General features: G+C 55.7%; 1 protein-coding gene across 2 annotated transcripts; it reads left to right on the top strand.

Annotated features, from left to right (window-relative positions):
• Positions 1-203: 203 nt before the first annotated feature.
• On the top strand, positions 204-14,002 carry CDC37 (cell division cycle 37, HSP90 cochaperone). Of its 2 annotated transcripts, XM_054463877.2 has the most exons (9): positions 204-609; positions 1,532-1,749; positions 8,941-9,216; positions 9,601-9,709; positions 9,801-9,916; positions 10,001-10,123; positions 11,694-11,876; positions 11,978-12,049; positions 13,428-14,002. In XM_054463877.2, the coding sequence occupies exons 2-9, from the start codon at positions 1,648-1,650 to the stop codon at positions 13,581-13,583; spliced, it is 1,137 nt and encodes a 378-aa protein (XP_054319852.1). In that variant the 5' UTR covers positions 204-609; positions 1,532-1,647; the 3' UTR covers positions 13,584-14,002. The 2 variants fall into 2 exon arrangements, with proteins under 2 accessions (XP_054319852.1, XP_063513517.1); XM_063657447.1 differs by lacking the exon at positions 204-609 and having other exon boundaries at positions 1,543-1,749; positions 9,448-9,709.
• Positions 14,003-16,303: the final 2,301 nt, after the last annotated feature.

Below are 16,303 nucleotides of genomic sequence, written 5' to 3'. Positions count from 1 at the left end.
ACCCCCTACCGTCCTGGCCCCCTCCCACTGTGGTACCGTGTCCCCCTCCCCACCGCAGCTCGCGGCCCCAAGCTTACCTTGCGGGGGGGCTGGGGAGGGGATGCCCCGCCCTCTCTGGCCTGGGGGGCGGGAGGGGACGGGGGTGTCCAGACCTTTTGTTTGCTGGTGTGTGAGTGTGTATGTGTGTGTGCGATTGTGAGAGCCGCCGGGGTGTGGGTCCGTGCGCGCGCGTGCCCGGGCCGTGACGGCCACTGATGTGCTGGACTGCCAGGGTGGAGGGGAAGAGGGAGGAGGAGGAGACGGGGACTCCCCCGCCCCTGCCGGCCCACTCGCGGGTTTGAATGAAGCGCGAGGGGGAGGGGCGGCAGCGGGAGGACATTTTTGTCCGATGGCCCCTCCCCCTCTATGCACCGGGGAATCCTCCCCCTTCTGGAGACCTTCGCTCGCTCTCTCCAGACACTGCCTCCAACGTCGGCTCCAGGGGAGACTAGGAAGAGGCGCACCTCACCGGAGTGGCTGGAGCTCCTCCTATCCAGCCTGACCCCCGAGGGAGCACCCTTTAATCTGAGATAATCCTGGCCCAAGGCTGCAACACGGCCTATTATCTTGGTATCAAAGCGTGGATTGCGATGCATGGAAGTGTGAGGTGGTCGAGGCCCTGCATGCTTAGAGTAATGGAGTCTTTAGAGCCCCGGCGGAGGAAGGGTACCCCCAGACGAAAGGGGAGGGGCTATGCGTGGCCCCAGACTGTGACGACAAGGAAAGCCCCCTTCCACCCCTCCACGATTCCCCCCACCGAGCGCGGGGCCAGGAATACGCGCCGTGGGCTAGACTCTAGCGACACCCAGCGGCCAGCGGGGTGGGGCGCCGAGACCCGTTTTGGGGGGGTCCGGGTGATTCCAAAGTGTGTGTGTGTGTGTGTGTGTGTGTGTGTGTGTGTGTGTGTGTGTGTGCGCGCGCGCGCGCGAGTCCTCGCTGCGAATGGCAGGAGGTGGAAGACGAGGAGAAGGCTGTTGCCGAGGCGGGGAAACCCCAGCTCCCAAGGCAGGGCCACAATCTCCCCTCCACGTTTAACCCCGCAAGGGGAGGGCCATACCACCCCCGATTTAGACACCCCCAGGGCAGGTCCAGTCCTCCTCGGGTTGAGAAAGTCCGAGGAGTCATCAGGCGCCCCTCTCCAGCGCAGGCTTAGGTCCCCGTTCACGAAGGGCAGGGGGAGGGCCTTCCCGCCGTGTCCCTACCCCTTGCAGACGTCACTGCGGCGTGGCTGAGGGGACAGTCCTCTCAGTCTCATCAACCGTCCCCTCCCTGCCACCCCAAATGCCCACCGTGGAGCGGCGGGAGATGAGGGGGGCTCGGAGTTGAAGCGCGCACTCATATGCCTCCAGGAGACGTAGCTGAGACCCCGCCCCAGATGACGCGGAGTCTCTGCGGGAACTCCAGGGGGCCGGAACACTTGCGCAGGACCCTTTAAGGCTGGCTGGGTAGCTAGTGCCCCTGCCGCGGTTACTAGGGATGTGACGTCACACAGGGCGGGGTTTCCCGCGCTCGGCGGAAGCGGAAGGGGCGGGGCTCCGCGCACCGAGTCTCCACCGCTGCCGCGGTCGCCGCCACCCGAGCCGGAGCGGGCTGGGCCGCCAAGGCAAGATGGTGGACTACAGCGTGTGGGACCACATTGAGGTGTCTGATGATGAAGACGAGACGCACCCCAACATCGACACGGCCAGCCTCTTCCGCTGGCGGCATCAGGTAAGGCGCGCGCGCCCATCCCTTTCCCCACTCCCGGACCCGGCTTCGGAGTTGTGATCCCCGATACTGCCCAGGGACCCCGCTGTTCACACCTAGGATTCTCACCCCCCCAGTCTGGATTTTCAGGAGCTTCGATTCAACTCTGGGACCCCAGCACCACTGGAACCCTCAGTCCCTGCCCTGGATCTCCGCTCCCCCACTCCCTGCTCCGATTTTTGCGTGGGATTCCCTATTCACCCCCTAGAACTTCTTCCTAGTCTGGAGTCCCCTAGACGAGTCTTGGGGGGGGTCTCCCTAATTCTGTTCGGCAGTTAACATTTACACCCAGAACTCTGCCTTAAAGTTTGGACCCCAAATTCTTCTAGATGATCCCTCATCCTATTCGGGTATTCACTTCCTATCTGGGATCTCCCATCGCCCCCCCCACCTCCGTAGTCTGGACCCCCAATACTTTGGTCTGTCCCGGGATCTACTTTCCGGGATCTTGATCCGGGGTTCCCATTCAGATCCGGAGTCGCCACTCCTTTTCTAAACGGAACAAGGAACTCTATGCTACTCTGATATTCCTGTCCCTGCCCACACCCAGGACCCCCTTCCTAGAGTGTAGAACCGTCCCCCTTCAGGATTCTTAGTCTCACCGAGTACTTGGGTTTTGGAATCTGGTTCCCCTCTGGATCTAACTACCAGCTCCAACCCGATAGAGCCTCACATTCCAGCCTCTCCTTTGGCCTCCGGTAGACCCATTTCCCATTATACCAGGAAATCCTGCCCACGTGGCTTCCGGCCCAGCCAGAGCCCCTGCTCCTACTTGGTATTGCAGACCCTGTCACCACCCACCTCCCAGACTGGCTTCCTGTATGAGCCTCGGCCAGCATTGGAAACTCTCCCCTAACTCAAGCTCAGAACCCCAAACCCACCCCACCTTTTGTCCCCAGCCTGATAGCTACTACCCAAATTGTCCCTGCTCTTATCCAGGGACTCTCCTGGTCTGATTCTAAATTCACTACCCCTTCTTCTATCTGACTACAACAGAGGCCCCAAATCTAGACCCCAGAATCCCAAGTCTGGGTGATCCATGTCCTACCACCCCCTCAGTGCTCACAAGCCAATGGGATGACTAAGACTTAAAGGTTTAACCTCCTACTACCCCAAATGAGTGTGCCTGCATCACATATCAGTGTCTGTTGTACTCCTTTTTTTTTTTTTGAGACGAAGTTTCCTTCTTGTTGCCCAGGCTGGAGTGCAGTGGCACAATCTTGGCTCACTGCAACCTCTGCCTCCCGGGTTCAAGCGATTCTCCTGCCTCAGCCTCCTGAGTAGCTGGGATTACAGGCATGATGCACTACCATGCCTGGCTAATTTTGTATTTTTAGTAGAGACAGGGTTTCTCCATGTTGGTCAGGCTGGTCTTGAACTTCCGACCTCAGTTGATCCGCCCACCTCGGCCTCCCAAAGTGCTGGGATTACAGGCCTGAGCCACCGCACCCAGCCATGTTGTGCTCTTAAACGAAGGGCATATACCTCTCAGAACCTTCTAGTGAGGATCTCTTACCCCACCCTCCCATAGGGCAACTCCCCATCGTTTATCCAGAAACAACTAGAAGGTCCCTTTCCCATCCTTCCAGAATACTCCAGAATACGGCATTAGTCTCTTCATCTAGCTCCCAGTCCCACCTCCAGACCTATTCCTTAAATCCTGAGTCTCCTGGGTAGTGTACCTGCCAAGCAAGCCACTGGAGTGTGGGAAGAAAGTTCTAGCGCTTCTATTTCTTGCCGTGTGTAACATTTTATTATGAAATATTTAAGACTTCCTCAAAGCTCCAAAGACTATTCTTGGGAAGACCTATTTCTGTCACATAAAGAGGTTAATCTTTACTACTGTGGAGAATGGTTTGGTCCTGCCGGGTGGGAGGGCCCCCCTCCTGCAGTGTGGTGTACCTGCCACACCCTCCTCCCTCTGGCACGGAGCTTTTCCTGTCCTACCGCTGAGAACCCGGGTGGTTGTAGTGGCTCGTAAGGGAGGCAGGGGGCTTCAGCGTCTCCAGCACAGGTTGAAGGACAGGCAAGCTTGGGTTCCAATCCTAGCCCCACCTCTTGCTGCTTCTTTCTTTCTCTGATGTGGCAAGACTCAAAAGAAGCCTCCCTGAGCCTATGTGAAACCTGGGATAATATGGCCCCACCTCCCTGAGACCTTTGTAAGAATGAATTAAGACTGGGTCAGGAAAACTTGGGGCAGGTTTGGAAGGAAGCGTTGTGGAGGGGAAGGAGAGATTGCTGTGGTTCAGAGCACAGGCCTGACTAGGTTCAAATCTCAGCTCTCTCTGTATCACTCACGTGCTGCGTGACTGCCAGGGAACTGTTTGATCGCTCTGTGCCTCAGTTTCCCTACCTGAGAATCTGAATGATGTCCACCCCATAAGGTTGTTGTAAGGGTTACCTTATTCATTTAATATTTGTAATCCTTTTGGGGCAGTGGCTATTATCATCATCATCATTTAAATAATTTCTGTTCATGGTTAAAAAAAAAAAAATTCTGTAGCCACATGTGGTGGCACATGCCTATAGTCCTAGCTACTCAGGAGGCTGAGGCAGAAGGATCATTTGAGCCCAGAAGTTCAGGTCCAGCCTGAGCAACATAGCAAGACCTTGTCTCTCTTTTTTTTTTTTTAATTTTTTTTTTTTTTTTTTTTTTTTTTTTCCGAGACGGGGCCTTGCTTTGTCACCCAGGCTAGAGTGCAGTGGTGCCATCTCAGCTCACTGCAACTTCTACCTTCCGGGCTCAAGTGATCCTCCTACTTCTGCCTCCTGAGTAGCTGGGACCACAGGTGCACACCACCATGCCTGGTTGATTTTTGTACTTTTTGGTAGAGACAGGGTTTCACCATGTTGCCCAGGCTGGTCTCAAACTGCTGAGCTCAGGCAATCCACCCGCCTCAGCCTCACAAACTGCCGGGATTGTAGGTGTGAGCCACCAAGCCTGGCCTAAGACCTTGTCTCTTAAAAAAAAAAAAAAAATTCCAAAGTTTCCAGAAGCGGACAAATGAATCCCTTTTCTCAGCCCCAGCTCGCTGCCTCTCCTGCCCAGAGACAGCTGCTGTTAGTGGTTTCTTCTAATGAGTTGTATGACATTGAGATTCTGTGAGCCTCAGTTTCCCTAACTGTAAGGCAGGAGGGTAGTGACACCTGTGGGCCCTGCTTGCTGGGGTGGCTTCTCCCCTGCCCAGCCTGCTACAGCCCCTCCCCGATAGGAGGTGTAAAGCCCAGGCTGGGCAGGCTGCCGCCCCCACCAACTCCAAGAGGCCTTTTTTAGCTGCGGCCTCCCTGGCGGTTGTTCAGAGGACACAGGGGAGACTGGTGGCTGCCCAGCAGCGGATTGAAGGGTGGTGGGCAGGCTCCAGGGTGACACGGGCCCATCATGGAGAAAGGGAGTTGGAGAGGCCACAGCTGCTTTTTTTTTTTTTTTTTTAAAGACAGAGTCTCACTCTGTTGCCCAGGCTGGAGTGCAGTGGTGCCATCTCGGCTCACTGCAACCTCCACCTCCCAGATCCAAGCAACTCTCCTGCCTCAGCCTCCTGAGTAGCTGGGACTACAGGTGTGTGCCACCGTGCCTGGCAAATTTTTGTATTTTTTAAGTAGAGATGGGGTTTCACCATGTTGGCCAGGCTGGTCCCGGACTCCTGACCTCATGATCTGCCCGCCTGGCCTCCCAAAGTGTTAGGATTACAGGCATGAGCCACCACATCCAGCAACTTTTGTTTTTTAAGAGATGGAGTCTCACTATGTTGCCTAGGCTGGTCTCAAATTCCTGAGCTCAAGTGATCCTCCCACCTCGGCCTCCCAAAGTGCTAGGATTATAGGCACGGGTCACTGTGCCCAGCCTGCAGCTGCTGTTTATCTCATGAGGTATAGCTTTTTTTTTTTTTTTTTTGAGACAGGGTCATGCTCTGTCACCCAGGCTAGAGTGCAGTGGCGCGATCTCAGCTCACTGCAACTTCTGCCTCAGGTTCAAGTGATTCTGCCTCAGCCTCTGGAGTAGCTGGGATTGCAGGCGCCCGCCACCACGCCTGGCTAATTTTTATATTCTTAGGAGAGACGGGGTTTCACCATGTTGGCCAGGCTGGTTTCAAACTCCTGACCTCAGGTGATCCACCCGCTTCGGCCTCCCAAAGTGTTGGGATTACAGGCGTGAGCCACCACTCTCAACCATGTAGGCCTTCTTGACCCCTTATACATATGCGGGAATCCGAGGCTCAGGCTGGCTGTGTCAGTCCCCTGGGGTATTAGAATAGGGGCCAGGTCTGCCTGGCGCTGCCTTAGAACCTGGGGACACAGCCTCAGATAAGGCACAGAAATGAGTCAGCAGACCATTCAGGTGGCAGTGACAAGGACGGAGATGGTAACAGTGGGACACGCCTACTGAGGGCTGTTTTGGAAGCATTTTCCATAGAGTTAGTCATTTAGTTCTCACGGCGATCCTGTGAGACTCCATTTCACAGAGGGGAAGACCAAGGCCGGGAAAGGTTTCAGTGACATGGCCAAAGTTCCATCTCCCATCAGTGGCACAGCCGGGTGCTGTGACCACGTAGTAACAACCACTCCCAGTTATTGAGCGTGTACTCTGGGCCAGAAATTAAACTAAGCATTTGAAGGACATTTCCTTTTTAAAGCCCCAGAGTGGTCCCCAGAGAGAGAGAGAGAGAGAGATTTTCCTCTTGTACGGATGGTAATGACCCTGGCTAGTACAGGAAGGGTGCGTGCTGAGGGCCCACATGGCTCGGGACATTTTACTCTAATCATCTCCAGTATGAGCTTGTGTGGTCAGCATTGTTGACTCTTTGACAGATGAGGAGACTGAGGTTACAGGAGGTTAGGGGATGGCCAGGGATACCCAGCCAGTACATGGTGGCTGTGGGCTAGGACCCAGGGGCCGGCGCCCCAAAGCTGTCCTCCAGCACCCTCACCACATCGTCAGATGGTCACAGGAGGTCCTTTGGGGATCAGTGGTGCCTCAGGTAGGGAGCATTTGGGGAAGGCTCTGTTGAAGCTGAGTTTTGGGTGCAAAAGCAGGTAAGGGAACCGCACATGCAGAGGCCAAGAGGCAAGAGAGCCCATACTTTCGGGGAACCATGAGGGCCAGTATCTGCCTGGGACCCAGGATAAGGATGCCAGGATCAAAAGTCCCATCTGAATTCACATCCCCCAAGACGTAGTGGGGAGGACTCTGGTCACGTGGTCAAATGCACGGGCTTCACAGGCCTCCCTGGCGGCAGCTGTGCCTGGATTGGAGAGAGACAGCAATTGAAGGTGGTGGCATGTTTCAGGGTTTGATTAGCGGCTCTGGATAGAGCAGCCCCCACTGAGGTTCAGGAGAGGTGATGGGGGAGCCACGCAGGGGTCTCAGGAGATGCCTGTATGATCCGATGGGGCCCAAATAGAGGTCTGAGCGAGATAAGGAGTGAGGCGGGGACCAGGAGCCTGAGGAGATGAGGCACTGTCATCAGGAGAAAGAGGAGTGCCTGGGGAGTGACATCTGGGGCTGGGGTGAACGGGAAGCAGGTAGACACCAAGCTGGGGCTCAGGAGGGCATGCTGGGCTGGAGACCCAGCTAAGGGGGCCTTGGCAGTGATCCTGGGGCAAGGTTATGGGTGGAACAAAGAAACATCTAGAAGGGGCCCTGGTGCAGTGGCTCATGCCTGTAATCCCAGCACTTTGGGAGGCCAAGGTGGGTGGATCACTTGAGGTCAGGAGTTCAAGACCAGCCTGACCAACATGAAGAAACCCCGTCTCTACTAAAAATACAAAATTACCCGGGCGTGGTGGCGTGTGCCTGTAATCCCAGCTACTCACGAGGCTGAGGCAGGAAAATCGCTTGAACACGGGAGGCAGAGGTTGCAGTGAGCCAAGATCGCGCCACTGCACTCCAGCCTGGGCGACTCCGTCTCAAAAAAAAAAAAAAAAAAAAGCCAGGCATGGTGGTTTGTGTGCACCTGTAGTCCCAGCTACTTGGGAGGTTGAGACAGGTTGAGCCTGGGAGGTCAAGGCTGCAGTGAGCCATTATCGCACCACTCTACTCTAGTCTGCGTGACAACAAAACCTTGTTCAAACAAAACCGAACAAAAAAAAAAAAAAAAAAAAAAAACAACAAGCATTTGCTGAGCCCCTGCTTTGCACCAGGCCAAGTTCCTGGTTCTGGGAACAAATGGCGAACACGTTCCCATATTTAGAGAGCAGGGCTTCATTCGTTGGAGGGGGGCAGTACCCAAAACGTGATAAATAATTGTCATATGATGTTAATGGTTGCTGGTGTTGAAGAGGCAGGGAATTCCGGACAGGGGCAGCAGGAGGTTGCCATCATCAGGAAGGTGGTTGGGGAAGGGGTCCTCGCTAAGGCAACATGGAGCCCAGATGGTGCGGGTGCCATGGAGTCAGCTGTGGGGGGCTCTGAAGGAAAAGCATTCCAAGTAGTTGGAACAGCCAGTGCGAAGGCCTTGAGGTTCAAGAAAAAAGTGGGCTCCGCAGAGCGCAGTAGCTCCCGCCTGTAGTCCCAGCACTTTGGGAGGCCGAGGCGGAAGGATCGCTTGAACCCAGGACTTCAAGACCAGCCTGGGCAACATGGCGAACCCCATCTTTACTGAAAATACAAAAATTAGCTGGGCATGCTGGTGCACACCTGTAGTCCCAGCTACTTGGGAGACCGAGGTGGGAGGATCGCCTGAGCCCAGGGAGGTCGAGGCTGCAGTATGTCGTCATTGGGCCACTGCACTCTGACCTGGACGACAGAGTGAGACCCTGTTTTTTTTGTTGTTGTTGTTTTGTTTTGTTTTCTTAAAAAAAAAATAAATGGCCTCAAGAAATGAGAGAAAAGTGAGGGGCCAGTGTGGCGGAAGGAAGAGTTACCAGGGGAGGTGCCGGGGCAGATTGTGTAGGGCCCATGTAGGCTGTGGTGACAACTTGGGCTCTACTCTGAGTGAGATGGGAGCCGCCAGGGTTCTGAGCAGAGGACGGAGGGACCTGACCCCACTTGGGTGTGCGCTGGCACCTGTGGGGGCAGGGGCGGAAGCTGGGAGACCAGGGCACGGGAGGTGGACGCATACTTTTTCCTGGGGCCATCTCCGGTGCAAGGATCGGGTATGGGGCGGGAGATAAGGGACAGACGACTCCCCAGAGTTGATAGGCCGTCCCTGCCCGCAGGCCCGGGTGGAGCGCATGGAGCAGTTCCAGAAGGAGAAGGAGGAACTGGACAGGGGCTGCCGCGAGTGCAAGCGCAAGGTGGCCGAGTGCCAGAGGAAGCTGAAGGAGCTGGAGGTCGCCGAGGGCGGCAAGGCAGAGCTGGAGCGGCTGCAGGCTGAGGCACAGCAGCTGCGCAAGGAGGAGCGGAGCTGGGAGCAGAAGCTGGAGGAGATGCGCAAGAAGGAGAAGAGCATGCCCTGGAACGTGGACACGCTCAGCAAAGACGGCTTCAGCAAGGTGTGCGGGGCGGGCGGGGTGGGCAGTGCGCACGCGCAGCCAGAGAGCGTGCAGCCAGGACGCATGCGCACCCAATGCCTGTTCAGGGGAGGACCCCGGCGGTGTAGTTGAAGAGTGTGGTGGGGGGCGGGGAGCTGAGGGATGGACGGGGGCCACGTGGGAGGGGGGACAGGCTTGGGGGGCCGGGCGGATGAAACACCCCACCGGTCCCCTCCTCTGATCTGCCCCAAGGCCCATGCCCACGCTCCCGCCACCTTGATGCTCATGGCTTCGTCACCACCTCCGCCGTGGATGGGATGGGCGCTGCGGCCACGGCCCGCCCGGCCGCGCTCGAGGCGCTCCGCAACCTTGCCCCAGCCCACTCCCCCTCTCACCCTACCACAGAGCATGGTAAATACCAAGCCCGAGAAGACGGAGGAGGACTCAGAGGAGGTGAGGGAGCAGAAACACAAGACCTTCGTGGAAAAATACGAGAAACAGATCAAGCACTTTGGTGAGTGGGGCGTGTGGGTTATGGGGGGCAAGGTCGAGGCAGGCCCTTTGCCTCCAGGGCCCTCCAGCACCTTGCCAGCATCTTCCCACAGGCATGCTCCGCCGCTGGGATGACAGCCAAAAGTACCTGTCAGACAACGTCCACCTGGTGTGCGAGGAGACGGCCAATTACCTGGTCATTTGGTGCATTGACCTAGAGGTGGAGGAGGTGAGTGGAGCTTTCCCCAGGGCTGTAAAAAGGAGCTGCCATGAGGCCGCCACTTGGTGACGCTGGGCCTGTTCTTCCTGGCAGAAATGTGCACTCATGGAGCAGGTGGCCCACCAGACAATCGTCATGCAATTTATCCTAGAGCTGGCCAAGAGCCTGAAGGTGGACCCCCGGGCCTGCTTCCGGCAGTTCTTCACTAAGATTAAGGTAGGGTCCCTGAGCTGCCAGGTGGCTGGAGGCCCCCTCCCCAGGGAACCAGCCCACGATGCTCTGGGTAAGGCCGACTCCTGTCCACTGGGACTCAAGCCCCTCCAATCACCGCATCCTAGATCGGGAGAGGGCGGGGCCAGGGAGGGGGAGAGAAGTGGGCAGATCCTGCCAGACTTTAAAAGTGGAGGCCCGGCGCGGTGGCTCACGCCTGTAATCCCAGCACTTTGGGAGGCCGAGGTGGGCGGATCACCTGAGGTTGGGAGTTCGAGACCAGCCTAACATGGAGAAACCTCATCTCTACTGAAAATACAAAATTAGCCAGGCGTGGTGGTGTGTGCCTGTAATCCCAGCTACTCGGGGCTGAGGCAGGAGAATCGCTTGAACCTGGGAGGTGGAGGTTGCGGTGAGCCAAGATCGTGCCATTGCACTTCAGCCTAGGAACAAGAGCGAAATTCTATCTCTAAATAAATAAATAAATAAATAAAATAAAAGTGGAGGTCAGGCCAGGTTTGGTGACTGAGTACTATAGTCCCAACTATTTGGGAGGCTGAGGCAGGAGGATCACTTGAGCTCAGGAGTCTGTGAGCTGTGGTTTGCCACTGCACTCCAGCCTGGGCGACAGAGCAAAACTGCATTACAAAAAAAAAAAGTGGGAGCAGTAGGATGTGCTGAAGGTCCCCATGTGAATGTGTGGGTGAAGGACAAAGGTGAGGGGGTCTCTAGGGTTTTGAGTTTTAGTTTGTTTTTGAGACAGAGTCTTGCTTTGTCACCAAGGCTGGAATGCAGTGGCATGATCTCAGCTCATTGTAACCCCTGCCTCCCGGGTTCAAGCAATTCTAGTGCCTCAGCCTCCCAAGTAGCTGGGATTACAGGCGCCTGCCAGCCTCAGTGTTTTTTGTTTGTTTGTTTTTGTTTTTTGAGACGGAGTCTCACTCTGTTGCCCAGGCTGGAGTGCAGTGGCACAATCTCGGCTCACTGCAACCTCCACCTCCTGGGTTCAAGCGATCCTCCAGCCTCAGCCTCCCAAGTAGCTGGGACTACAGGCACGTGCCACCATGCCTGGCTAATTTTTTGTATTTATAGTAGAGATGGGGTTTCACCGTGTTAGCCAGGATGTTCTTGAACTCCTGACCTCGTGATCTGCCCGCCTCGGCCTCCCAAAGTGCTGGGATTACAGGCGTGAGCCACCGCGCCTGGCCTAGCCTCTAGGGTTTTTAACCTGCTCACCTGGAGGAACAGGGCTACCCTTACCGAGATTGGGGAGACCAAGAACAAGGCAGGCTGGGAGGTGGCCGTGTTGAGTTAGAGGTGCCCATGCAGGGACACTGAGGACATGAGTGTCTCAGATCTGCAGTAGAGCAGGGCTCCCAAGCAGGTGGTCTTTAGCAAATGCCAGACGAGGTCCCTGGCAGGGGAGCCCAGGCCTTCGGGAGCCCTTCATGTAGGTCAGGAACAGACTTGGGGAACCCAGGAGCACTTCTGAGGAGCTGCGGCTGGAGGGTCCTGGGCCCCCCAGTCCCTCCTGAGCGTTGGGCCAGGTCCAGTGAGCACTGCCCGACCCCCACAGACAGCCGATCGCCAGTACATGGAGGGCTTCAACGATGAGCTGGAAGCCTTCAAGGAGCGTGTGCGGGGCCGCGCCAAGCTGCGCATCGAGAAGGCCATGAAAGAGTACGAGGAGGAGGAGCGCAAGAAGCGGCTCGGCCCTGGCGGCCTGGACCCCATCGAGGTCTACGAGTCCCTCCCCGAGGTGCGGCTCCCCGGCTCAGGCGGGCAGCAGGAGGACCCTGAGCAGGACCCCCCAGGGCCACAGGGACCCAGCCCCTGACCCCAGCCCCTCTGTACCCCCAGGAACTCCAGAAGTGCTTCGATGTGAAGGACGTGCAGATGCTGCAAGATGCCATCAGCAAGATGGACCCCACCGTGAGTAACCCCCGCGTCCCATGCCTTCCCGGCGGGCCATGTGTCTCCCCCAGCCCTGTGTCCCAAGTCTCTGAAGCCGGCTGGTGAAAGTGCCCCTCCAAGGCTTCTCCAAGGAGTAAGGGGGGTCGTGTCACCTTGGCACACACCCACATATATTGAGCACCTACTGTATCCCAGCATCCAGCAGATAAATGCTGAGCTTTGAGCGCATGTCCCTCGTGACTGTCACTGTTACTGTGACTGAGTCCAGCCTCAGTTTCCTTATCCAAACCACATTTTCTCTCAATATCAGCTCACAAAATGCGTGGGGAAGGGAGGTGAGCACACGGCAGGGGCTGGTAAATGCTGGCTGTTAATTGGATTTTGTCTACTTGTTTTTGAGAGACAGGGTCTTCCTCTCTCACCCAGGCTGCAGTCTCGACCTCCCAGGCTCAAGTGATCCTCTCACCTCAGCCTCCCCAAGTAGCTGGGGTTACAGGCTGACACCATGACATCTAGCTAATTTTTTTTTTTTAATTATGTTTTTATAAAGACAGGGTCTCACTGGCTGTATTTTTGGAAGTGGTAATAGACGTTGAATCTAAGTAGGACACCGTTTGACCCTATTCCTGCCACTTGGCTCACTGGTTGGTCACACTGGTTTTCTCGTCTGTAAAATGGGTCTAGCTGCAGGACTGGCCCTGAGTTTCTAGAAGCTTCTATGGGCATGGCCATCTAGACCAGGTTCTGCAAACCGCAGCTCCCAGACTCACTGCCTGTCTTTATAATAAAGTTTTATTAGAACAAAGAAGCCACGCTCAATTGTTTCTCTATCATCTACAACCGATCTTGCTCTACCACAGCAGAGTTGAGTCGTGACAGAGACCATATGGCTCACGGAACCAGAAATATTTAGTCTGTCCCTTTACCAAAAAAATTTGCTGGCTTTTGTTCTAGATTGCACTATCTAAATTTAAGTTAAAGTTAAATAAAATTTAAAGTTCCAGCTGGGTACGGTGGCTCACGCCTGTAATCTCAGTGCTTTGGGAGGCCAAGGCAGGCAGATCACCTAAGGTCAGGAGTTCAAGACCAGCCTGGCCAACATGGCAAAACCCCATCTCTACTAAAAGTAAAAAAATTAGCCAGGCATGGTGACAGGCGTCGGTAACCCCAGCTACTTGGGAGGCTGAGGCAGGAGAATCACTTGAACCTGGGAGGTGGAGGTTGCAGTGAGCCAAGATTGCACCACTGCACTCCAGCCTGGGTGACAGAGTGAGACTCCGTCTCAAATAAATCGGTAAAATATCAGTAGGCAGGAAGCCAGCTTGGGGATGTGCAGGGGACAACGGGGACCACCGGCTGGTGGCCCCACCTCATCTGCCTGCCCTTCTCCTCACAGGACGCAAAGTACCACATGCAGCGCTGCATTGACTCTGGCCTCTGGGTCCCCAACTCTAAGGCCAGCGAGGCCAAGGAGGGAGAGGAGGCAGGTCCTGGGGACCCACTACTGGAATCTGTTCCCAAGACGGGCGATGAGAAGGATGTCAGTGTGTGACCTGCCCCAGCTACCACCGCCACCTGCTTCCAGGCCCCTATGTGCCCCTTTTCAGAAAACAGATAGATGCCATCTCGCCCGCTCCTGACTTCCTCTACTTGCGCTGCTCGGCCCAGCCTGGGGGACCCGCCCAGCCCTCCTTGGCCTCTCCACTGTCCCCCACTCTCCAGCGCCCATTCAAGTCTCTGCTTTGAGTCAAGGGGCTTCACTGCCTGCAGCCCCCCATCAGCATTATGCCAAAGGCCCGGGGGTCCGGGGAAGGGCAGAGGTCACCAGGCTGGTCTACCAGGTAGTAGGGGAGGGTTCCCAGCCAAGGGGCCGGCTCTCGTCACTGGGCTCTGTTTTCACTGTTCGTCTGCTGTCTGTGTCTTCTATTTGGCAAACAGCAATGATGTTCCAATAAAAGATTTCAGATGCTCTCCGGGCTGCTGGGAGGGCCGTTCAGGCAGCCCATCTCTTGTAGGTGGGAGGGAAACCTGGTGGGATATTGGGGGCCGAGCTGTGCTTCTCTGGTCCTTTGCCCACCAGCCATCGTGGGTCCTGGCCTCACACATGCTGTTCCACAACTTGGAACAGTCTTCTTCCAGAGGCCTCAAAAGCCCCCAACCTTCAGTCTCACCCACCCACTCCCTTGTCCCTACTTGGACCTCCAGAATGCAGGGTGGCCCAAGCTGATCACCACCAGAGGGCAGTAGTGATCTGCAAACCAAGTCACGTTCCCTAGGGTTTTGTGGATCTGGCCCGCCTGCCCACACCCCACACCTTTCCAGCTTCCTACCACCTTTTGGAGCAGCATCCTGGACTATATCTCCCCACCCTATGGCCAGCGCTGCCCCCAAACAGATTTTTTTTTTGAGAGTCTAGCTATCGCCCAGGCTGGAGTGCAGTGGTGGAATCTCGGATCACTACAACCTCTGCCTCCCAGGTTCAAGTGATTCTCCTGCCTCAGCCTCCTGCTGGGATTATAGGCGCCCGCCACCACACTCAGCTAATTTTTTGTATTTTTAGTAGACACGGGGTTTCACCATGTTGGCCACGCTGGTCTCGAACTCCTGACCTCAGGTGATCCTCCCACTTTGGCCTCTCAAAGTGCTGGGATTACAGGTGTGAGCCACCGCACCTGGCCGCCCCCCCAAACAGATCTTGATTCTGACCACTGCCTTTTTTCCTTATGGCCTCCAGGTCCCCATCCCCTCTGGCTCTAATTCCTGCCCCAGCCTCCTTCCCATTCCCCACTCCAAGCCAGCCCCCGAGGAGGCAGCAGCCAGAGGGGACCTGTGAACACCAGGATCAGGGCATGTCCCACCCCTGCTCAAAAGCCTCACAGGACTCCCCTCCCTGGGAGCAGAAGCCGAAGTCCTCCCTGCAACTGACCAGTCCCCAGCACCATCTGCCTGTTACCTCCCTGCCTGTTGTCCCCAGCTCCATGCTGGCCCTTGAGCACTTGAAATTTCTCTTCGTGTGGCCTTGGGTGATGTGCTGAGCCTCAGTGTCCCTGCTCTTAGGGCTAACGTCGTCGCATTAGTGCCCTCCTCAGGCTGTAGTGAGGGGGACAGGTGAGGTAATGGATCAGACAACTGGCACCTGGCACTCAGATTCTCTGAACGGGGACCTTGGCACTTGCTGGCCCTCTGCAAAAGTCACAAAATATTTCTGCCACAGGGAAAGTCTTAAGAGTGCACGGCCAGGCGTGGCTCACACCTGTAATCCCAACACTTTGGGAGGCCGAGGCAGGAGGATCACTTGAGCCCAGGAGTTCAAGACCAGCCTGGCTAACGTGGCGAAACCCAGTCTGCACTAAAAACACAAAAATTAGCCAGGTATGGTGGCACGTGCCTGTAGTCCCAGCTACTCAGGAAGCTGAGGTAGGAGAATTGCTTGAACCTGGGAGGTGGAGGTTGCAGTGAGCCAGGATCATGCCACTGCACTCCAGCCTGGGTGACAAAGACTCTTATCTCAAAAAAAAAAAAAAAAAAAAAAAAAAAAAAAAAAACAGTGCTGGGCACAGTGGGGCGCACCTGTAGTTACAGATACTTGGGAGGCTAAGGCAGGAGGATTGCTCGAGCCCTGGAGGTCAAGGCTGCAGTGAGCTAAGATTAAAGTACAATAAATACCCAGGTTCACATCAGTTTAAGACATGAAATATCTCCGATCCAGTAGAGACTTATGCCTGCCTCTCCTGGGGGACATCATCTCTGAGGGGACTGCTTGTCACTCAGATCACAGATCAATGCCACTTCTCTGAGGCCCTCCTTGACCTACTTTAATTGCCCTCGTGCTCGGCCACCAAACTTGCCTCACATGCCTTTCTTCGCAGAGACCTGTGTATTGTCACCTTCCATGTGCTGTGGGTGCCACCAGAGCACGGACTTTTTCTTGCAACATGCACAGTGCCAGAAAGGGGACCTTCAGGAAACATTTGCAAAAGCATTTGATAAAAACCCCTGGAATGCTGTTGTGCCCAAGCCGATCACCACCAGGGGGCAGGAGTGAGCTGCAAATCTAGTAACTTTCCTTAGTGTTTTGTATATGAGTGAGAACGACAGGTAGGAGCTGCAGGGGGACTCCTGGAGCCCTGAATGAGCCTCAGACACCTTCCAAGATCTTTTTATTTATTTATTTTTCAGAGACAGGGTTCTCTCCATGTTGTTCAGGCTGGATTTGAACTGAGCTGACGCAGTCTGCCCGCCTCGGCTTCCCAAAGTGTTGGGACTACAGGC

Source organism: Pongo pygmaeus, chromosome 20, assembly GCF_028885625.2.
Source record: "Pongo pygmaeus isolate AG05252 chromosome 20, NHGRI_mPonPyg2-v2.0_pri, whole genome shotgun sequence".
NCBI lineage: Eukaryota > Metazoa > Chordata > Mammalia > Primates > Hominidae > Pongo > Pongo pygmaeus.
Note: the sequence above shows the minus strand (reverse complement) of the source record. Positions and strands in the feature narration are given on the sequence as shown.